Source organism: Balearica regulorum, chromosome 27, assembly GCF_011004875.1.
Source record: "Balearica regulorum gibbericeps isolate bBalReg1 chromosome 27, bBalReg1.pri, whole genome shotgun sequence".
Classification (NCBI taxonomy): Eukaryota; Metazoa; Chordata; class Aves; order Gruiformes; family Gruidae; genus Balearica; species Balearica regulorum.
This window is the reverse complement of record NC_046210.1, coordinates 1,553,014-1,576,392: the sequence shown is the minus strand read 5'-3', so window position 1 is coordinate 1,576,392 and position 23,379 is coordinate 1,553,014. Positions and strand designations below refer to the sequence as shown.

General features: G+C 58.9%; 2 protein-coding genes across 2 annotated transcripts in view; one reads left to right on the top strand and one right to left on the bottom strand.

Annotated features, from left to right (window-relative positions):
- The window catches only part of GOLGA7 (golgin A7), a 128,285-nt gene that overhangs the window by 75,288 nt on the left and 29,618 nt on the right, over positions 1-23,379 (top strand). The window lies entirely within an intron of this gene.
- SFRP1 (secreted frizzled related protein 1) lies at positions 97-21,286 on the bottom strand. The gene is made up of 3 exons (XM_075736576.1): positions 20,659-21,286; positions 14,211-14,288; positions 97-2,287 (listed from the first exon to the last, which is right to left on the bottom strand). The coding sequence occupies exons 1-3, from the start codon at positions 21,191-21,193 to the stop codon at positions 1,965-1,967; spliced, it is 936 nt and encodes a 311-aa protein (XP_075592691.1). The 5' UTR covers positions 21,194-21,286; the 3' UTR covers positions 97-1,964.

The window sequence follows — 23,379 nt, the reverse complement described above, 5'->3', positions numbered from 1 at the left end:
CTGCCCCGTCCCTGCGGGGCTTCGCCGGGCGCTGTCGCTGCAGGTGCTCCGAGACAACCGGCCGTTCAGCTCAACGCATCCCGACTCAGCAGTCTGTGATGTTAAAGCCTATGGTTTATTTATTTCTTTAATTCGCTGATAAAGCACATTATCTACAAGGATTAATTGTGCATCAAAGGAACAACGCTACTACAAACGGTGGTCTAAGACAACCTAGTGGGACTTTCTACAGAGTTCACGTCCTAAATCCATCTCTGTTAGCGGTGAAACATCATTCCTCAGTGTGCTTGGCTTCTTCAAGGAATTCTTCTACAATCAAGTCCGCAGCTCTGTCCCCACGTGGGAAATAAACAGCGCGCCCAAGCTAAAGAATAATTAATTTACCAGCTTTGAGTGGGGTTGGTTTAAACCTCAAAAATGAGGATTTGTTATTTCACTTAACTGCAATACATCAGAATTATCTCCGATCGCAAGATACTCATTCTCTCAGAGTAAGCATGACTGATGAGATCACTGAATGGAAGTAGGATAGTATAATTCATGTGGAGCAATACAGGTCTATGGAAGAGAGAACCTGTCCAATTAACAGAATAACGAATTTCAGCCTGGTCAATAAATGTAATCATTTGGATGCAATATCCTTTGTCTTTCATAAACTATTTGGCCTCACACTAACATGACATTTTGATTAAGGGAAAAAAAAAAACCCCAAAAAACCCCAGAATGATACAAAGCCAAGCTGTCACACATCAAACAGACAAAAAACCTAGAAACCGATAGGTCCCACAGCGACTGCAAAGAGGGAAAGACGGAGACGATGCATTTCCCGCGGCACTCCATAGGGACCAGTTCTCGGCCTTCTGCAATCTGGTATTTTGCCAGCAGCCTGAAGAAACTATAAAAATATCACTGGTAAAGTTAGGGAGTGACACAAGCCGGAGGAGCTGGCCGCGAGCTCTGCCCCCCAACGGGGAGTCCCAGGCTGCCCAGAAAACGGGATGGATCTGCACGTGGCTAAAATTGAATTACGCGTCTGGGTTCAAGCAGCACCGGCCAGGCGTGCACGGGAACTCCTGCCGCGGGAGGCAGGAGGCTGGGGGACGCTCAGCCGAACGCTGCTGCGGCCAGGGGTCTGCATGAGGCCGGGGTGGAGGCAGCCCCCCCACCCCACCCCACCGGCCCCGCGGTGGGACTGCCGCACCACCGAACCAGGCAGGGCCACGAGGGACCCCAAGGGTGGATGGAGAAGGAGCAGCACGGTGCCAGGCTCGAGGGGCTCGGCCGGCGCGGTGCGGCACGGTGCGGCAGAGGCCAGGCAGGCGTCCCGGTGAGATGTTGGCAAGGGAGGGCTGCCCAATCCGGCCGATCAAGGTATCACCAGAAGCCCAGGGTGAAGGCTTAAACTAAGCAGGTTTAGACTATGATGGGATTCTTTACAGCGAGGGCAATTAGCTGTTGGGAGGTATTATGAGAGGTTGTAACGGGGTCTCCCGCTACTCGTGAGGGTGGGATGTTTTTCTAACTGGCCGGCTCTGGTTCAAACAGGAATTAATTTAGGGGGATCCTGTGGCCGGGAGGAACGCGGTGCCAAGGGTCCTTTCTGCAATCGTGGAATCTCTTGGCATAACTTCACACCCCTCCGCTTGCCCTCGTTACCTGACAGCTGCTATTTAAATGAATGTACATATCTGTACAGCAATAGGTCTTTGGATACTGCGGACATAAATCGCGTGTGACCCCAGCGACCGTTTGGTGCACGCGCGTCACACTTGCGCACCCGGGCAATCAGGAAAATGCCGGCAGCGGGGAGGTGGGAGGGCTGGGGTCAGTGAGGGAAGCTTCGAGGAGCACGTGGGAGGAGCAGGAGGGCTCGGCTCCACCATCCCCGCTGCAGAGGAGCGAGATCGAGCCGCCGTGCCGGGCTGCGCGAGGTCCAGGCGGCGGCTCTCCCGCCGCCCACCGCATCACTTGAAGACGGATGGAAACGTCGGGCAGTCGGGAGACTTCATCTTCTTCATGAACTTCTTGAACTCTTTGTTCTTCTTGTCCCACTTGTAGATGGCTGTCAGCAGGTACTGGGTCTTCACCTGGCGGCCCATGATGAGGAAGTAGTGGCCGAGGTTGTCGAGCTGATGGCAGGGACAGTCGGCCCCATTCTTCAGGAACAGCACCAGCTTCTTCAGGTTCTTCTTCCGGATGGGCCCCAGCTTCAGCGCCTTCCTCTTCCGCGGGACGATCATCTTGTCCCCGTTCTCCTTCTTCACTTCCTTTATGGTCATCTTAAGAGCTGCAAAACAAGCCAGAGAGAGGGGAAAAACAAAGACGACTCCTGAGCAGCCTTCACCGGCACAAAGCCTTTGCTAAGCGAGGCTGGGCTGGGGGGGGACACCGGTGCCCCCGCCGCAGGACGTGCAGCGCCCTGCCCAGCTGCAGACGCCCACCGACCCGCTCCGCTCCCGCGCCCCCCTGCCTCCCCCCCAGCAACGACTCGGCCCGCTGACAGCGACACGAAAACCCTTGCGCCTGAAGCGGAGCCAAGCCTTGCGCCCGGGAGAGCGTCGAGGTAAAACACTGACGTCTCTGTTTCCCTTCGCCCCAGCAAAGCTCGCTGGGCACTTTATATTTGAGAGGGAGACTTGTTCAGCCGGCGATACCCTCTTTGCTAGCAAAAGGTTAGCTGAGCAAACAAGGTGATTTCCCTGCTCTAAACGCACGGAGAGACTCTTGTAAGGGCCATTTAAAAGGTCAATTTGGCTTCTCAAGCATTTGTTTGCAGTCACCCCCGGCTCCCAGATGCCTGTGAAACAAGTTTCCAAGTGCTGAACGTCTCTACGTTCGAGCAGTGAAGCCCCCGGCAAACAGCCGTGTCTACGGGTCCCGCACGCGGGAGGCACGGCCACCGGAGCGGCCGCACGCCTGCACCTTCCCCAGGAGAAGGGGAGTTAATCCACCGTAACTTCCACGGAAAATATTTTCCTCTTTGGAGCATTTTCCCGAGTTAATCGCAACCCGAATTAAAAAAAAAAAAAAAGAAAGAATAAAAATGTTCCTTTGCCTTGACCATGACAAGGAATTTAGTATACATGGGAAAAATGATGAAAATGTGTTGTACATTAAAGTATCACTTCTGTGCCATTTGGCTCTGCCTCGTTTTTGGGGAAAAGCACATATGGCCAAAAATTACTAACATATTTCCATCATTTGGGAGTTTACTTCAGAGCTGCAGATAAATAGTGCTCGGATAGGTGATTAATCGTCTGCTGTCCCTTCCCATTTGACTCTCAGAGCGCGTGCAGCAGACGGCATGCAGAAGCCTCCGGCTCTGGCAGGGAGACGGGTCCCCACAGCATCGTTCCTTGAAGCCTTGCTCAGCTGGAACTTGTAGCAATGAACACACGTTGCTTTCTGGACGGCAGCTCTGCTCACCGTTCCAGATACGAATGGCAGGAGGACAGCGCGATGACAATCCCGAGAAGGCAGCGGACTCTCCGTATTACCCTCACGCTCCCAGCCACTGCACTGGCAACAGGAGTTAATGGTATTTATCCGCCCGTGCGCCAAAAACGCCTGCTGCGTTTGCCAAGAGCCCTGCCGCGTTATACTGTTACTGTACGGGAAAGTAATCCAGGACTGGAAACTTAAGTGAAATTTTCATTCCATCTGTTTTCCAAATTCAGGATGTTTAAGGAGCTAAAGAGACGCAAGCTTTAAGGAGCTAAAGACACTGAGCGAGATCAATTTGCAACAAATCTGGAAAATGAAGCAAGTAGTTTTCAGGCAGCTCTAAGCTCCGTGCCAATAACTGGGCAGCAGCATCCCTCAATGTGAACCTCAGTTTCTTTACGCACCCTGAGTTTGAACTCTTGCACTAAGCACAGCGGTTGCCAGCGCAGGAGGAACGGTATAATACCAGTAATAAGAGATTTTTTTCAAAATGGCTTGTTTGCAAATTGCTTTGTTGTGATAGCTGCAAGTTTAGATCCTCATTGCCAGAGGAAGAAAACAACCCGGCAGCTAGTCGAGGTGCTGTTCTACTCGAAGTATCACAGTCTACGGAAGACAAAGAGAGTCTGGCAATCCTGCGCTCGCAGCCGCTCCCTTCCCTGCCCAGCAGCGGTTATCTGTTCGCAAGCCAGCAATGCAGGTGCAGGGAGCACGGGAGCTGCCCAGGTGAACCATAAATCCAGACGTGAACTCAAAACTCACGCAAACCTTCGCTCGTGCAAAGCAGCGTGCAGAGCCGAGATCAGGTAGCGCCCAGGGGGGTGACCTGGGGTGCAAATAGTTTGTGTAGGACTCTGCTCTTCCCAGCGATGATGCCCTTCTTGTCATCCCAACGGAGGGAATTTGCAGCGCTGCCCGGGTAAAATGCAGCCTGGTTCAAGGACTGCTGAGTTTCAGCTGCCTTGCTGCGGGCTAAGCAGTCACACGAACGAAACAACAACAAAAATAAAAAGGCATTATTATAATCACTGCTCCCTTTTCACCCTTCTGCCAGTGACCTGGCTCCCCAGTCCCCCCTTGCTCCCCTACTCAGACCGTGGTCCTTCAGCTCAGACCCGCTTTCCGGGCGAGACTCCCGGGCATGAAAGGCACGTTTCACAGCAGCCGGGGCCGGCCACCGACACGCAGCTCTGGCATTTTGCACGCCCATCACAAAAGCGGTGCTTGAGGGCACGTTCGTTCCGGCTGCACACCCAGCTCTGAGCACACCACCGCGCAGCGGGAGGCAGCCCCTTGGCTTGTGGCTTTCCTAAAACATAAAGGATTTGGCGGGGGGGGGGGAGCATCGTGCGACTCGCCGCTGTTGCAGCGGGGGAAAGGCTCGAGCGGGACAGATTGAGTCTTGGCTCCAGGATCTGACTGAGCTGCCAAAGCAAACAGCTTCCTCCCTGGGAGCCCTGGCCTTTCTGCTCCCTCCGTGCTGCACCAAATCCATCTCCGCGCCAAGCAGGAGAAGAGCCGAAATTGCCTTTGAGACCCCAGGACGCGCTCACTCGCACAGACTAAATCTTTAGTCGTCGCTGCCAGGAGGGAGCTGACCCCAGGACGAGACCTGGAGGGTTATTCATAGCACGAGAGTGCGTGCAGCCTTCCCGGCCCAGCAGCTGCAGCCTGCCTGCACCACGGCCACGGGACTGCCCCAGCGTCGGCTGCGGCGTCGGCCACAGCATCGACCCACGCCACCCTGCATGCTGCAGTGGCTCTGCATCCCCGCAGAGGAAGCACACCAGCCGCAAGCCCATCTTCTCCTTCGCTCGCACATGATACACACACGTTCCAGCACAACCTCTTACCAAACCTGCACTCCCTCGCTAAATTGCAGTCACATCTCCTCACCTAACACACTCAACACCTTCCACTTTCACCCAAGCTCCTGTTCATTGAAGCATCCACCGTGTTCCTGAAGATGCTGGCTGACACGCTCACGCAGAAAAGCCCTCGTTCCCTCCGCCGTGAACACTCATCGACAGCCTCGGGGCTGCGGAGAGACCACGAACTTTCCCGCGAACAGGAGCTCTGACGGGACCCGCAGCAGACCCCCAGCCACACCACGAGAGGCGATGGCAGAGGAGCCCCGTTCTCGGCAGCCCCGGCAGCGTTGGTGGCCGGCTGCAGCCAGGACCACCCATAAAACCAGGAAAGCCCTTTCCAGCCAGGCATTGTCTCAGCTCTGCTTGCGACATCGCCAGCACTGCCGAGGCACGGTGCCGGATCCGGCGCAGCACGGTGCCAGGGCTGCAGCTCCTAGGTGCCAGGGTGGGAGATGAGAAGCATCCCCAGAGACGCTGCACACCCCTCTGGGACATCCCTGCTCGCAGGAACGGGGGGACAAGGACGACTGGCCAAGCGAGAGGTTCTCCGCTCCCCTCCAGCAGAGAGCGTGCCCCGGGGCCGTGCGGCTGCCGGTGCTCAGGGCAGAGGGGGACTCCTGCACGGCACAGGGAGAGGTTTTACTTTCGTGCCGTATGTGGTCCCAAAACATCCTCCCCGTGAGTGCTGCCGGTACGTTCTCACGGGCAAGCCATGGCAGGAGACCTCTAGCGTGAGCCAGTGTCCAGCCGCCCACTTCAAAGGCTCTTCCCAGAAAATACAGAAGTGAAAACATTACTGAGGCTGGGAGGGAAAAAACAAAACACAACAAAGGCAGATTTCAAGATTTAATATGGGACTCCAACTCTCAGCCCTGTTGTGTTTACACCAGCAGAAATCCTCCTGGGGCACTAAACCCACACTTGCCCTTGCTCAGCCCCAGCATCGAGGGGATGGGGTCTGCCGAGGCACAAGCCACTCATCAGCGCTTTGCCATGGCCGGGAGAGCCGGTGCTAAAAGCACAGGCACGGACCCTCTCACCAGACCCTGCCTGCTGCCACGTCAAGCTGCCAGCACAAGACTTGGAGGTACCCTGCACCACCCTTGAACACTGCGGAGACTCCTGCGAAGAGCCTGCATGCACCAGCTGGCAGCTACGACCGGCTTTCCCCCAGCGCCCTTGCTCCCGATGCAACACCACGACACCAAGCTGTGCGGTGTGGTCGACACGCTGGAGGGAAGGGATACCATCCAGAGGGACCTGGACAGGCTGGAGAGGTGGGACCGTGCAAACTGCATGAAGTTCAACAAGGGCAAGGTCCTGCACGCGGGTCGGGGCAATCCCAAGCACAACTCCAGGCTGGGCAGAGAATGGATGGAGAGCAGCCCTGAGGAGAAGGACTTGGGGGTATTCATTGATGAGAAGCTCAACACGACCCAGCAGCGTGTGCTCACAGCCCAGAAAGCCAACCGTGTCCTGGGCTGCATCCCCAGCAGCAGCATGACCAGCAGGTCGAGGGAGGGGAGTCTGCCCCTCTACTCCGCTCTGCTGAGACCCCCCTGCAGTGCTGCGTCCAGCTCGGGGGTCCCCAGCACAAGAAGGACATGGAGCTGTTGGAGCCAGGCCAGAGGAGGCCACGGAGATGATGGGAGGGCTGGAGCACCTCTGCTATGGAGACAGGCTGAGAGAGTTGGGGTTGTTCAGGCTGGAGAAGAGAAGGCTCCGGGGAGACCTTAGAGCCCCTTCCAGTCCCTGCAGGGGCTCCAAGAAAGCTGGAGAGGGGCTGGTGACAAGGGCAGGGAGGGACAGGACAAGGGGGAATGGGTTTAAGCTGAAGGAGGGGAGATTTAGTTTAGATAATAGGAAGAAATTCTTCCCTGTGAGGGTGCTGAGGCCCTGGCAGAGGTTGCCCAGAGAAGCTGTGGCTGCCCCTGGCTCCCTGGCAGTGTTCAAGGCCAGGTTGGATGGGGCTTTGGGCAACCTGGGCTAGTGGAGGGTGTCCCTGCCCGTGGCAGGGGGGTGGGACTGGATGATGTTTGAGCTGCCTTCCAACCCAATCCATTCTATCATTCTATCATCAACCAGCCCTTCCTTCTCCCAACGCATCATCCAGCAGGACCATGTTACCAGCAACCATCAGAGTCAGGAAGAGAAGGCCAGCACGGGCAGCTTCATCCCCTCCAATGTCCTCCTCTCCTGTGGCACCAAGCCACCTTGCACTTCCCTCTGCACTGCTCCGACTCCAGGATGCCCAGGGAGGACACGCGAGAGGGACAGCAGTGGCTCTGGATGCGCAGCTGCCCCATCGCCAGCCGCAGCTCCCATTAGCAGAGGGTCAGACCACAGCCCGGCGTGACGCACCCCCGTTGGACCAAGCCACGAACCCGGCCCCAACTACAAACGGCTCAGGTCAGATGGGAGCATAGCTCCGCTATCTCGAATGCAGAGAGAGTAGGGAGTGCTAGAGATATAAAAATGTCTTTTTTTTTTATTTCTGCTAATATGAAACAGGGTATATGAAAGCGTTTGCTCACTTGGAGTGAAATTACTGTGTTGGGTTTGTGTGGCAAGGTTTTGGTAGCGGGTGGGGGCATGGGCTATAGGGGTGGCTCCTGTGAGGAGCTTCTAGAAGCTTCCACAGTGTCTGATAGAGCCAATGCTAGCCAGCCCCAAGATGGGCCCGCCCCTGGCCAAGGCCAAGCCAATCAGCGCCTCTGTGATAACATATTTAAGAAGGTGGGAAGTTTTTTTTACATCCGGAGGGGGAAGTGCGGAGATGTAACATCAAGGTCAGTGCAGGAGGAGGGGGGAGGAGGAGGCGCTCCAGACACCGGAGCAGAGATCCCCCTGCAGCCCGTGGTGAAAACCATGGGGAAGCAGGCTGTTCCCCTGCAGCCCATGGAGGACCGATGAGGGGGTGTAGAGATTCCACCTGCAGCCCGTGGAGGACCCTACGCTGGAGCAGGTGGAGGTACCCGAGGGAGGCTGTGGCCTGTGGGAAGCCTGGGCTGAAGCAAGTCCCTGGCCGGACCGGTAGACCCGTGAAGAGGGGAGCCCACGCCAGGGCAGGTTTTGGTGGCAGGACTTGTGACCCCGTGGGAGACCCACGCTGGAACAGTTTTCTCCTAAAGGTCTGCACCCCATGGAAGAGACCACGCCGGAGCAGTTCGGGAAGGACTGTAGCCCGTGGGAGAGACTCCATTTTGGAGCAGGGGAAGGATGAGAGGAGTCCTCCCCCCGAGGACAACGAAGCGGCAGAAACAACGTGCGCTGCACTGACCGCAACCCCCATCCCCCTCCCCCCATTCCCTCCCCCCCCCCCGCCCCTGGGGGGGGGGGGGGTGGGTGAAGCCGGGAGTGAAGTTGAGCCCGGGAAGGGGGGAGGGGTGGGGGAGGTGTTTTAAGGCTTGATGTTACTTGTTTTTTTTTTTCATTGCTCTATTCTGTTTAGTAATAAATTAGATGAATCCCTTTTTTCTAAGTTCAGTTTGTTTTGCTCGTGATGATAATTAGCTCTCCCTGTCCTTATCTCGACCCGAGCCTTTTGTTAACTTCTCCTCCCCATCATGCTGGGGAAGGAGTGAGTGAGCGGCCACGTGGCGCTCAGCTGCCGGCTGGGCCTAAACCACGACAATTACTCTTGGCAGCAGCAGCTCCAAAAGCAGCAAAGGCCCCGCAGAGCTGGTTGGGGTCCAGCCTGACAAAGCACAACTCACGTTTCATCGCTTGAAACAATTCTTATCGATGTCCCCACAGCTCCAGCTTTCCAGTCCCACCCCCGGCGTGGGGAAAGAGGAAGCCCAGTCTCCCAGACAAACTGGGAGCACCGCGTTAGCGCCGCCTGAGAGCAAAGCACCCTCCTTCCCCAACACCAGCACCGGGGCTCAGGCATCCCCTCCGCGTCTCCAAGGATCAGGGGCAGCCGCACGCTGAGACACACGAGCCCTTGCACCCCGCTCACCGTCCACCACCACGCACCCACCACGACCGTGCCCCTCCAACCCCTCTTCTTCTGCACGCAGGAGCCTGGGACCGGAACGCCGTCTCCGCCGTTCTCCTGCCTGCACGGGCAGGGGCCCCACTCCAGCACCTCAGGGGCAGGGAAGGGAACGTGAGAGAAGGGAAAGCTCTGCTGTTCCTTCAGCCTCATTGCTCCTTCCTTTAGAAATCACTCAGAAGGAGGAAACCTGCCAGAAGACACATTAGGGCTGTAACAGGAGAAGGTTGCAGGCAAGGAGCTGTCAGTCACGGGAAAAAATAAACAGTGTGTATTGATTGTACTGCAGTCTCCAGTGCAGCGAGAGCCTGTTCAGCCGGATCCCCTCAGACCCCAGCGAAAGGGCAGAAACAATAAATAAAATCACCAAGAGAAACAGAGAGAGGAATGAACTCCAGAGCCAGCCCAGCCTGCACGAGGAGCACGAAACAAACCCTGGCCGCGGCCCAGGGAGGCTGGGGGAGGTGGCTGCGGGGGGGGGGACAGGAGGGCGATCTCACACCCCATCTCGCATCCATCGCTGCCCCCCAGCACACCAGAGCTGCACCAAAATTTCAAGTGCAATTAGCCCACGCGTACCTGGTGCGGCCCCCCCCCCGCCCTGAGCTGACACCTTCTGCTCCGCGCTCCCGCGGCCCCGCTCCAAGCCACGGGCGATGCTTCTGCCGCCTGCCCCCAGCCTCGGCACCCAGGCAGGCAGATGTGGAGCAGCACTCACACGCAGCCAGAGGCGCGACAGCACCTTGCTGCGTACTGCAGGGACGGGGGACTGCTGCTACGGCAAATAACTGAGCAGCAAACCAGGTGCAATGCTGGCAGCTGCACACAGAGATGCTTGGTCAAAAATCCTGGGGGCACTTGGCTGGTGCTTCCAAGGAGAGAGCCAAGGTGGAGAAGAGAGGAAGAGGCTTCTGCATGCTGCTGAAATAAAGAAAGGAGAAGCTAATCTCCCAGCGCCTCTGGCAGTGCTGACCCAGGTCCCCTCACAGCAGCAGGCAGACAGTGCCGAACGCTTTGACGGGGGGTACAGGAGCACGCACGCCGCTCCCACCGCGCAGCTATCGCATGGCGAGCCCCAGCCAGAGCTGTGCGGACAGCAAGACACGCTGCCACCCCAGAGCCACCCTGCTCTTGGGGGAACTGCCAAGCTGCTGGCAAGCCAGCAAGGAGCGGAGCTGCCTCAAACCAGCATCCAGGACCCCACATTCACCGCTGCGAACCCAGAGTCCTGCTGGCCCCCGAGACTGGCAGTTTCCTGGCACCCCTCCGAGCCCCAGCATCTTATCCAAGGCCCTCTCCTAGGTCAGGGAAGAAAGGTCCCTTTTTCTTTACAGTCCTCCTGTGTTCACAACTGGACGCAGCTCTCTTCCTTCACTGTCCTCGAGACCGACATCGCTCCCAGGGCTGTTACACGGCCACCTCCCACCCGGGCACGGCCGCACATCAGCGGTGGGCAAAGCGTTCCTCAGGTCCCGGCTGTAACGAGCCGCTGGGGTGTAAATGAAACCCGCAGTAACGGTACTGCGGGAATCAGCGCGGGACCCACCAACAGCTGCCCTGTGCGGCACACATTAGTTTAAACATTTATTGTACGTGTCTGGCTTTGATGAGGATCTGTAACCTGTCAGCTGCCAGTGTTTACCTTGGTGGATGTGCATGAGAAACCTCAGTCTGAGGGGCTGGGAGTTTATTTTAGTGTCAGATAAACAGCTCTCCTTGAGAAATCACCCCATGACAGCAACCCCCCAAGACTAAACAAAGATCCAAGGGCCGTACGCTGTGCTTTGAGAGAACTTCCTGAGGTCGCTATCTCCTCTGCCGGCTCCTCTCCACAGCTGGGACATCCCCAGGAGCACCCTGCACTGCCCTCCCTCGCAGGGCACAGGTAAGACCTGCATCACGTCTCTTCCCTTGCTCCCGCTCCCCAGCTGGCTACAGACTGGGCACATCTGGAGGCAGCACTACGTGCACCCAGGACCCTCCTGGATGGGGAGGAAAAACAGTGACAGAAGGAAGAAAACACCAAATGCAGCTGCATGAAACCTACACCACCAAAAACCCACGCAATGACCTTCCCACCGCAACGGAGTCTGGTGACGGGGAGGACCGAGGTAGCAGAGGAATATCCAAGACACGACCAACTTTCTGTTGTGAAGGCAGAGCGATGGTCCACATGCAGCAGACACCAGCTGTGTCCCGCTCAGCTGCCTTTGGACTTCTCTACAGTCGGGAGATCATCTCATTTTCAAATGAAAAACCTCTTTCTGAGACAAAAAAAAGTGGGATGGAGGAGGAATGGGAGCAAACTCAGCATTAGCAAGAGCTCCGATACGTTTAAAAAAAGTAGTTACATGTTGGAGCTGTGCGGATCCACAGAACAAAGAATGATCCCAAATTCCTTGCAATGGTCAGAAAAAACCATCAGACTCTGCTTTGGCAGAGAAAACAAACGACTTCATACAAAGCTGGAGAAACATGGTGACCTGGGTGAGGCAGGCGGGTGCGCCGGCGCCGTTACGATACCTGACGTTACAACCAAAGCAATCCCAAGAGCTCCCGCGAGCTGGTTCAAATCCAGCTGCGTGCGTTTGTGTGAGCTGCTGTCACCTGGACGTGGGCATACGGCACTCGGTGACACCGCCGAGCTCCCGACACGGCACAGAGGGCCGCCTTGGGCCCCTCCGGCAGAGCACAGCTCCTCCAGCCAGCCAAGCCTGCAGAGCCGGCTCCCGTTTCTCTCCCTCTGTGCTGGGACCGAGCATAGCCAGCCTGGGAACAGGGACCCATCCCCACCACCACCAACCACAGCGGGAGAAAGGCTTCTGCAAAAACCTTCCCAGCCTTTTTGGCTTGATTAGGGGTAGGCACGGGGGCTGAGGTCTCCTCTGCTTGCTGCTCCTCTGCTGCTCGCGGTGTGCGGTAACACTCTATCTGGCCACTTGCCGCAGCCCTACGCAGGGAGCCGCCTGCCAAGAAATATTTCCATCCTCTGGACGCTGTCACCACAAAATTTCCCAATAACCAACTTACTCTGTGGGCAAGTCAGTGTCTCAAGCCGCTCCGCCGAGGCCGCGAATATTTCTGGTTTGGCCTCTGCTCCCCGTTGTGTAACTGTCCCAGAGCACGGGGAGGATATTTAGCGGCAGAGGCTGATGACAAGCATGCGGTTGAACTCGTATTTCCCTTCCCAGCACTTGCCCACCAGCGGGACACCACCTCGGTTTGCTCCTCGTGCGCCTCCGGGGAGGCGACAGGTATCGCAGTGACCCACCGACAATGGAGCCACTGCTGCCAGCCGGCCAGCACCCCTCGCTCCTCCTCCGGGACAGAGGTCCCCAAGCCCAGAGCCCCTGGGCCAGGGGGTGATGCCTCTGCACCATCGCAAACCCAAGCACAGAGCCCCTGCCCGAGCCAGGCACGCTGGTCCCAGCGGCCACTCGCTCCCTCCCTGCCGGCTGGGAAGCTCCCTCCAGTCTCTCCCCATAGATTCAGTGGGGCAGGGGCAGCTCCCACTCATCTCTAATCTCATGCCTGCGTGGGACAGAGCTCACAGTGCTCCAGGTCACCCACCTCCGAGCGCTCAGCCCAAACGTCGGGTGAACAGCACATCCCGCTCCCCAGCCAGGCTGCGGCACCGAATTCGTGTGTCTGTTACCCAACCCAGCTCAAAGTACGCACGTTCCTGGGAAACTATTACATGGGTGTTCCTGTTGATGTTTTTCCCTGTTAGAAAAAGTCTGTGCTGAACTTACGACTTTTGGCATACCAAATCTGCAGGAGAGTTGGGAATTCATTTCCAGCAGAAAGGATAATACACCAACACGCAGAGCAGGTTTGGGTTTGCACAGCGCGCTCTGGCACAGGGCACATTCAAGTGCTAATCCCCGAGGAATGCACACCTTGTTCAATATGCCTTTAATAACCTTCCGGGAAAGTTACATACACCAGCAAGGATGTCAAAACCAGTTAATTCTGGGTTTGATCTGAGAAAGCTAGTATTTTTCCCTGCGATATTTTTTTTTTTTTTAAATTAAGTTCTGTTTACATACGATTGTCTGACTCACTCACTCAGTCATAATATATTTAGGACGCAGCTTTCAAGTAGCTCTGAATTTTTTAAGCTCACTGCTTGGCCCTAGCTAGACAAGGACTGGCTTTGGGTTTTTACACCTAAACATGACAAGAGCAGCATCATTTTGCTAAAAAGAAACCCAAAAGAACAAGCAACCGGAGGGGAGGGAAGAAGCTGACTTGCTCCTTCATGATTGCAAGCAGAATAAGGGTCCATCCTACGTATCATTCCCGCAAGCACGCAGGAGCACGGGAACACCGGGGTTAAGTTACAAACCCCACCGAGTTCAGTAAAGAGCAGGCACTGCCGCTCCTGCCCCAGCCTCCAGCCCAACGCCATCTGTTTCTCAACTTGCAGCCGGGTCTGACGGCAGCAGCGGGGCCCTGCAGTCTGCTGCTTTGGGGGGTGATGCCGCACTTGGGGGGCCTCGTCCCGCGGGACGTTTCGACGGGTAGGGCAGGAGAGACGCTCAGCACCGCTGCAGCACCACAGCCGGTGCGATGCAGGAGCGCAGGCACTGCCGCCAGGACCCCGCCGTCCCGGTCCCCAAGCGCGCTTGGCTGCAGGAGCCGGACGCATCCCGGACACACGTCCAGTCCCGTCCTGCCGCCCGCCTCCATGCGCCGACACTGACATCTAGAGGCACGCTCGCCTCTGGGAAGGACCACAGCTGCCCGCAGGCAACGTAGCCACACCGGCCGCACCGCTGGCCACACTGCTCTCAGAGCGGGCAGGGAAACACCGTGGCCCAGGATCCAGCCCACAGGAGCCACGCTGCCCTGTGCCCCCACGGAAGCCTCCCCGTGCCCCCAGCACCCCTTCTTACCAAACTCGCTGGCACACAGGTGCTCCACGATGGCCTCCGACTTCATCTCGTTGTCGCAAGGGGGACACACGGTCGTTCCTGGCAAGAGGAGGGAAGAGGTGGTGAGGAGCCAGGTCAAGAACCACCGCAGAGCCGTGCTGTCAGATCACCGCCCTCAAAGAGGGGCACGTCACCAGGCGCCCTGCCACGGGGTCCCAGGTCCCAGCCCCACGGGACGACACCCTGCTGGGGGTCAGGAGCCGTGCAGCAGCTCACAGGGCAGCGACGGCCATGGGCAGCCTCCTGCCAGCCCCGCTCCAGCGCTGCCAGCGGCCCCGAGGCCAGGCACAGGCAGGGGCAGGCAGCTGCCAAGAACGGGAGGCCAGCGCTGGCTAGCAGAGGGGTTTTCAGGGCCAGGCACTCAGCTGAGGGAAGCTGCTCATCGAGGGCCCACAGCCCGCCCACGTTCCCCTCCCCACGGCACGCCAAGGAGGGCACGCAGCACCCAAACCCCGGCACGGCAGAGGGACGGTGCCCAGGGACGGCTCACGCACCGAGGGGCTGCCCCAGCCAGGAGCCACCCCGGAGCCAGGCGGGGGGGGAGGTTCAGGACTGGCACAGCCCAGCTCAGCACAGGTTCCCCCTCGGTGCCGGGGACCACCCTGCAGGCTGCCCAGGCATCGCACGGCAAGCCCCTGGCCTCCCTGCCGGCCCCCAGGTTGGTGCCGGACCCGCGCACCGCTTCCCTCCAGAAGCCCCTCCAGCGTGACCCTGAGAGCGGACAACTTCTCTTTTTTGTTTTCAGCCTGGCAACACCCCGCGGGGCAGCCTCGCGGCTCCGGTGGAGGAGAGTCGGCTCTGCTCGCCAGCCGCTGGTGGCGGCCGACATCATCCTCTTGGGAAATGCCAGCCCAGAACATTTCATCAGGATCCATCCTGGAAGGAAAGCTCACTTCACACAGAGAATAAAAAATCTGTTTCCAGGTTCCCGTCTCCAGCCGGAGCAGAGACCACCCAGCAGCACAGACGCAGATTTGCGCTACTGGCAGATGAATTTATTGAGCTGGGAGATGCTGCTTCTGTTCCTGGTCCAGCAGAACGGAGGGCTCTTTCCCACACAAGGGAGTTATTCTCAGGAATGGCGCTGCAGCAAAACATCTGCTGGTCCCTGCGTGCAGACGGAGCACTCACCCCCTTCCAGCCTGCAGCCGGGCCAGCAAGACCCGCAGCGTTGCTGGACAGAAAAAACCAGAGAGGTCTCCCAGCAAGAGGGCTGCAGAGACAGAATGGCTGGCGAGGGAGGCACGGCCACGACCCACGCCGACCACAGAGTCGAGTCTCCTCAGTCCCAGATGCCCCATGGGGTTTCAGGTGAGACATTGGTTTTCTGTGGCTTGTTCTTCCCCTCTCCCCGCCCCGAATCTGTTCTGTGCCAAATGCTAATTCCTGGGGTCGTGTACCACATCTATTAATCACACGTGCAGAGCAACTGGCCTTCCAATCGCCCTGACGTGCAAGTCACAAGGCAACCTTTGCAGCCCCCAACGGCTGATTCAATAGTCCCACTCCTGGTACCTGGGTACCTGTGAGAGCTGCCCATCACCTGGGAAACTTCCTCTTCCAAAACCTTAATGTGCAATTGCCACTTTTATCATCTTAGAGTGACACAGGCAGAAGCCAGCCTTTGGGGGCACGATGACGTCCCCAACACTTTATTTTTAAAATCAGCAGTCAGAATATTTCCATCCAGGCTGCACATTTAATGAGCTCATGATGAGGGAGGGAGGATGCTCGCAGAAGGGTGACAGCCTCAGCAGTCTGTCTCTGCTGCAGTGCCAAGAGTTCGTTACTGTGCTGGGGACCACCCTCGGGAACGAGAGGGAGTACCTGCCATGCACTACCTCATCTCCGCACATCCCAGCGTGCAAAGCACTTTGCTGAGCCTCAGAAGCCAAAGTGCACGCTAGGAGACCGGCCGAGCCTACACGGACCACACAAACAATGTGAAAGCCACCTCTGCGTCCACGCTACGAGCTTTCCAGGCAACCAAATTAAGAAAATCCCAGAAATGGAAAATAAGACTCATTGTTCCCTGGTGAAAACCCAGGCTTTGTTTTTGCTGTGCTATGGCAGCCCCTGGGAACGCTCTGGCCCAGCCAGACTGGCAGGGACCCCCCTGCCCGGCAGGGACCCCCACCTCGCTACGGCGAGGCCCCAGAGCCAGCAGCCATCCTGCGTGGGCTGGAGCCGCTGCGGTCGCCCTGGGCAGCCCCATCCGTGGGGCAGCACATCCGCCCCCCCCTTCCCACCGGCAACAGAACGCAGGGCTGCCAGCCACGCTGCCGACGCATCCTGCCAACGCTCCTCTCGCCACGGAGAAGACACTTCCCTGCATCTCTGCTGACGCCCCGGGCAGGGGGAGCGCTGCCAGCCGTCCAACGCAGCACGAGCATCAGCCTCACCTGCGCGCACATCCTGCTGCCAGGCTGCCGAAACCCTGCACCGGGGCAAAGTCCCTGGCATGCCACCCCGTGCCAGGAGGACCCCCATGGCCTGGTGAGTGGCAGCGGGCACCCGGTGCTCACCCCAGCTGCGTGCCGGGTGGCTCCATGTGCGAGGACCATCCTCCAGCCCTGCTTCCTGCAGCCCCATCGCAGCACGGACGTGGCTGCAGGGCTGCCAGGGGACATTGTCCCGTGCTAAGGGAAAGGGAAATGCTCCTCTCCCATGGGACACCCCATCACGCCCAGGTTGGGAGCACAACCGGGACCCGACCAGCTTAAGCACAGCTCTGTGCCCCCCGAAAAGTGCTGTTCCGTGGAGCCACAGCTATCCTCAAACTGCCTACCCTCCCACCCCTGCGGCACCGTGGCCAACGTCTTCCCTTTCCCGTGCGATCCCAGGCTGAAGGGGTCGACACGAAGCCCGGCCACGATTCCGGGTCCTCCCACCCCAGGCAGTGCTCACTGCAGCGGCCCAGAGGCAGCCACGCTGCACGTGCCCCGCCGGGCTGCACCCCACGACACCCCGCCACAGCCCGTGGTATCGGGCACAGCCAGCCGCCTCCTTGCCTGCTGCACTTCGGCGGGGGCCCATCTTCTGCAGCTGACAGCTCTGCTCCAAGCACAACCTCAGCCTGCTTCCAGCTCGCTTTTTCCCTGCTGACCATTTTCTAATGCCTGGCTTTAGAGCCAGCTTACTCCAGGGGCAGGAGAAGGAATGTGTAATGCTATATTAATCTGCAACTCCCCTGATGCATCCTGTGGGCCTGCAGGCTTTACCACCTCGTGCTTAAGGAGAAAGGAATTCAGCAGGTCAGCTCTTTGAGAGGCAGAAACAAATTCCAATTTTGAGGTGTTAATGGGGAAAAATACTGAAAGGGCTCGTTCTTATTAGTGCCCAGAGAAAAGGGGGGACACTGCTGGGTTCTGACCCTCTTTGAATCAACAGGAAACATACCCCAGCACCCGAGACCGAAGGGGCTCCAGGAGCCGGCGCTCACAGAAAACACACACAAAACAAAACTGCGGACAGGGGCTCCCACAGCAGAGCCCCGGACGGAGGGAAGGACCCGGCACGCTCAGGGACGAGGGTTGAACCGCAAGCGTGCTCATCCGGATTGCACCCCTTGTCTGCGGGAGGTGGCAGTGCCAGCAGACAAAGCGCCGGGCGCCTCGCCACGTCTGGCCCCTGCCGTCACTGCAAACCGCTCACGGATCTTCTGCAGAGCGCGGGAGCAGGAGCACCAGCGCCGGAGACCCGGCTGTGTTGGTTTACGTTACAGCAGCGGTTGCAATTAACTTTACGTTTGCTCCGTTCACTCTAAGCTCTTTGGGACCAGAGCGTCCCAACGCACGGTGTATGCGGCACACGGAGCTTCGCCAACCGAAGGTTACTTGTAGGAGAACGCACGCCAGATCCCTCTGTTGCAAACCAGCGTTAACGCCACGAAAGCTGGCACACCCCAGGGCAGCAGGTCCCATCCAGCAGATTGCCGGGGGACCTGGTCTCCTCACCTTGAAGAAGCATTTCCTAGCAAGGTTGCTTGTCCCCACAGAGAGAAGTGCCCCGGCCGGTGCGATGGGCACAGTGAGCTCGACCTGACGCGACTGGAGCTGCGGGAGCTCAGCCACCGTACACGCAAGGGTTTCTCTTGAAACACTCTCAAGCAGCCAGGGAACGTGAAGATGGCTGTTTATATTTTTCCATTGAACGCTGAAGAGAGTTCACATTTGCACAACACTTTTAAAGCCTTACTTTTTCTGTAAATATCCCTACAAACAAATTGCTAATTTAAAAGTGCTTGAGACGTAAGTTTTGCAAAGCCATTTAGCAGGCAGTGGTTTATCCGAGCGGCTGCAATACTTCCTTTCAATACTCACCCAGCTCCAATTCACAGTTCACTCAAAGAACAAGTTAATACACCCTAAAGCTTGTGCAGAACGAGGCCTCTCTGCACACCAAACAGGACCAGCAATAGATCCACAAAGGACTCAAACCTGAGCTGACATAATTCCATCTCATAAAGTCACTTTAGTGATGCCAGCGAACAACAGCATGGTGCCCAAATACCGTGCTGGTGGGCACGTCAGCAGCACCAAAAGAAAGCAGTAATGTCCCACCCAGTGCTGCTGTCCAGATAGGTCTGAAAGGCGATCGGAAAGTTAGTTGCTAAACGACATAAGGGAAAACTTAGCAGGCGCTGCTCACCTAGAAGACTGTTCCCAGGTCTTGGGTCACTAAAGTCCCTAAAATGAATGACCTGCAAACAGGTCCAACTCCGTTTCAGACCTGGGAAGGGGCAGCTCGACAGCAAGCCACTCAGAAGTTCAGACCCAGCTGGCCCAGGAGCACGCTTGGATGCAAGTCCCCAGGGAATAAAAGCAACCTTTGTACCTGCAACACGGGACACAACTGCAGTCTTGACCAAGGGTCTAGGTTCACACAGGACAGATGATTTTAGAGCCTTCCTGGAAAACAAAGAGCTTCCTCCAGCAATCGCATCAGTAAGCGCAAGCCACGGCAAGGAAGCCAGCACGGCTGTGCTGCCATCAGCGCCGCAGGGGGAGAAGCTGCATCCCTGGGAGCGAGAGCAGCCAAACCTCAACCCCCCGCACAGGTACACGCTTCTCACCCCACCTGTCTCTGGATGCCACTGCCGAGACACAGCAGAGTTTCCCCGTACAGCTCCGGCGGGTGCCAAGCTCTGGCGTCCCTCCCTGCCTGCTCCGGGCAGCCTGCCTGCCTGCCTGCAGCAACTGCCCCGTCCCACTAAAGCCATCGCTCTCCGCTTCCTTCTCCATGCCCCCACACTGGCTCCTGGGGACATCTCCAGGGTGTCACCCCTCCGCTGTAGGATGCAATCCCTTCCTGCCCCATAACTGAAGGGCTCCCCGACCTACGAGTCCCGCTGGGATGAGCGGGATAACACTGCACATCCCCTGCAAGGGCTCCCAGCCCAGCACGACGTAAAGCCTTTGTCTGTAAAGGTAACCGCACGCAAGCGGCCGCTGCAAAGGGTGACCCTTCCCTCCAGATGAGCTCCGGACACAGCGCAGAAGCCACGGCAATTACTCAGCCCCACGCACGGCTCCCCCGTCCCTGAGCTCCTCCCAAGTGCCTGCGCTATCCCCCCGTGAAGCGGGGAGTGCCCATCCTTTTCAATGAAGCTCCGGACACACGAAAGCATTGCGCTCTTTTATAGCCCTCTGCCTTCTCCCTCTACAAATATTCCTCCTGCCAGCCTTTCAAAGCGCTCTGATGCAGAATGCCAAAGCATCACAAGGATATTTATTTATTTTCAAAGTTTTCAGCAACAACTTACTGCAACTCAGACAAACGAGCCAGTCTGACGCCAAACAGACCTGCCACAAGTAATGGCAACACACAGGAACCACGTCCGCTTTCCCCAGCCGTTCCTTGATCAGTCCCTTGCCCCTGGCCAGCACACAGCCACCGACTGCCCAGCCCCTCGCCCCAGGAATGCTTGGGAAGCGGGGTACCCCGCCAGGATTGCTGTCACTATTTACTCCGGTCAGGCAGTGCTTTCTGCCGCGGGGGACCACGTCCTCTATTGCTGCCAAGAACGGCCCCGCAGGAGTTGGGCTTGGGAGAGGAAACGCTGCCAGGGTGGTGCAGCACCCACCTGGAGGACGGCGGGTCGGAGCCCTGGTCCGTCAGGGCCCTGCGCGGGGATCAGAGCAGCCACGTACCCGCCGTACCCCGGCACCATCTGCCCCCGGGCTCGGCTCCGGGCTCGAGGCGAGGAGCTGGCAGGGTGTCCTGCCTTCCTCGGGACAGCAGCGCTCGCAGAGCGCTTGGAGACTGGAGGAGGACCGCTGCCAAGAAGCGGAGTTCAGGTGAGCCTTCTCCTGCCGCAAGACCCCCTTCAGTCCCATACGGCCTCTCCTGGGCTAACGCCTGCCCCATCAGCGCCAGGAGCAGGGCGGCAGCACCGGCCGTGCCTTACCTTTGGGCCTGGAGACCTCGGTGGCGTTGGGAGCCGTCATGGCAATGCAGACGTCGTCCTGAGGAAACTGGTCGCACTTGAGCATCTCGGGCCAGAAGAAGCCAAAGAACTGCATGACGGGCTCGCAGGAGTCGCGAACGGCCTCGCAGAGCCAGCGGCACGGGTAGACGGGCCGGTCCAGGCAGACGGGGGCAAAGAGGGAGCAGAGGAAGACCTGGGTGCCCATGTGGCAGTTCTTGTTGAGCAGCGGCACCCAGCTGCTCGCCTGGTGCTTCACCTCGGCCATGGTCTCGTGGTCCAGCAGGTTGGGCAGCACCATCTTGTCGTAGCCCACGCTGTGGCAGAGCCGCAGGTCGGCGGGGATGGCCACGCACTGGTGGGGTTTGGCATAGAAGCGCCCGCCCGGGTAGGGGCCCAGGTCGGACTGGTAGCTCACGTAGTCGTACTCGCTGGCCCCGCCGCACGCCAGCAGCCCGGCGGCCAGCGACACCAGCGCCCGCAACGCGGCCCCGCGGGGCCCCCGCACGCTGCCCATCGCCGCGTCCGCCGACGGCGGCCCCGACGGCGCCGCCCGCCGCTCCCCGCCGGGAGTCCGCTGCCGGCGGCCGCCCCCCCCCCACCCCGGGGAACCCTCCCCGCGCCCCCGCCGACGGAGCCTCCTTCCCCCCCCCCCCCCGCCGCTGCGCCCTGATCGGGGCCCCCCGCCCCTACCCGGGGCCCCCGCCCGGTGCCCGCTGCTAGCAGCTCCCCCCCTCCCCTCCCCGTCGGACGCCGGGCTCCCGCTGCCGCCGAGCCGCCCGCTGCCGCTGCCCCTCCTGCCGCCGCCCCGGCCCCGGCCCCGGTCTGGCCCCGCCGCGCCGCGCCGCGGGTTTGTGAGCCCCCGGCAGCCAATCAGGGCGGTGCCGCCCGCCGCGCGCTCGCTGGCCGGTGTCAATCAGCGGCCCCGGGAGCCAATCCCGACCCTCCCCGGCCCGCCCCGACCCGCCCCGCTCCTCCCGGGCGGGCCCCGACGGCGCCGCGCCTCAGCGGCCGGCCGGCAGCTCCGCGCCCCGGGGGTGCCCGGTGGCGGGCGGGCGCTTCTCACGGGGGGCTGCGCAGGCTGCGGGACAGCCCCCGGAGCGTCCCCGACGGCGCTAGGCAGCCGGGCTTGCCCCGGCGCCGGAGCGGGAGCTTCCCCGCGCCACCTGCAGCGCGGGCTGCGGGCGGGAGAGGGGCCGCGGAGCCCTGGCCCGACGGGGTGCGGGACAGGGGCACGGGGAGACGCACTCCATAGCCCAGCGTGGCTGCTCCCCCGTGGGCGACCCGAGCCCTGCGGAGCCGTGCCGAGGAGCCCGCCGCCACCGGGCGCTGGAGCCAGGGCAGCTGAGGGAGGCCCAGGCGCTCCTGGGCGGCTCTTCCAAGGTTGCAGATGTTTCTGAGAACCTGGACTGGACCGTGCAGACCTCATTTCCCTGTGGACAAATTCCAACAAAAACTATGGTATTTGCAAAAAAAAAAAAAAAAAAAAAATACCAACAGGAGAGAGAAAGAGTCGGTCTGTTTCTTAAAGAGGTATCGCGCCTGGGAAACCTGGCTCCAGTCCTGCCAGGGAAGCAGAAGCCGTGCAACAGCAGCATCCGCTCTGTCCCCAGCAGCAGTGCCAGCCCCTCGCTGCCCCTTGCAAGAAAAGGGCACGCGTAAAGCAGACCAGCGGCGCTGCCTGCCGCGGGGCAGGAGCTCCGTGTAGGGACTGCTCCCGGCAGCTCCTCGGAGCGGGAGCTAGGCCACAGCCAGCCTGACGGATTGCGGCCACAGCCACGCATCCTGCTCGGGGACGAGCGGGAGACGCCTGGCACGGCTCTGCTGGGGAGACAGGACTGGAGCGCAGGCCAGAGCTGTTCCCCACAGCAGGCGGACACAGGCTGCTGCGCTCCCGAGGGTCTGCAAAGACTTGCTGCCCTCCAAAGCCAGGAGCTGGACACGGTGAGGACGGTGGCTGTGGACCTACCGGGTGCCAGCGCAGGTGTGCAGTCCTGCTCCGTGGGCAGAGCAAGGTGCCCCTCGGTGCCAGCCGGGCAGAAGGAGCTGTCTCGGTCCCCGCGTGTGCAAGATCTTGGGCGGCTCTGCCCGCCGTGTGCCCGCGCGTCCATGTCCGAAGGATTTCTCCTGAGCTCCCTCCTCCGGACTCATACAAAGCTCCCATTACTGCTGCTGCCTTTTGCTTAAACAGCTTGTGCTATTTAATACAGGAACTACACCTCATTGAGAGGTAAATGGAAGAGGCTCTGCAGCCTGGAAGCGTGAAAGAGCCACTTTCACCTGAGGGCCAACAGAAGAGTGAAGCCAGTTAGCACTGCTAATGAAGTGGAGAATTCAGCAGTAAACAAGAGAAATCTTCACCATAAGGTGCCAGTAGCTGAATGAAAGAGGCAGTTGGATGGAGGAGGCCCTCTCCTGCTGCTTGGGCTCAGGAAATGGTAGCAAAGCACTGATCACTGTTTGCACCAAGAAACAGCTGCAAAATGGACTTCTCATCCCTTGGGGAATTCTGGCAGCCTAGAATTTGCTTTTACCAAAATCAGTTTACAAACACTGAAACACCTCATTTGGAGAATGTAGAAAATACCGCGGTGTCCCAGTAGCGTGCTGTAACGTGGTACACAGAACGGGGCACTGGTCTGTTTGAGGGCTGCTGGGCTGTATTTCACTCAAGAATCTTTATTTGCACCCAAGTGTTACATC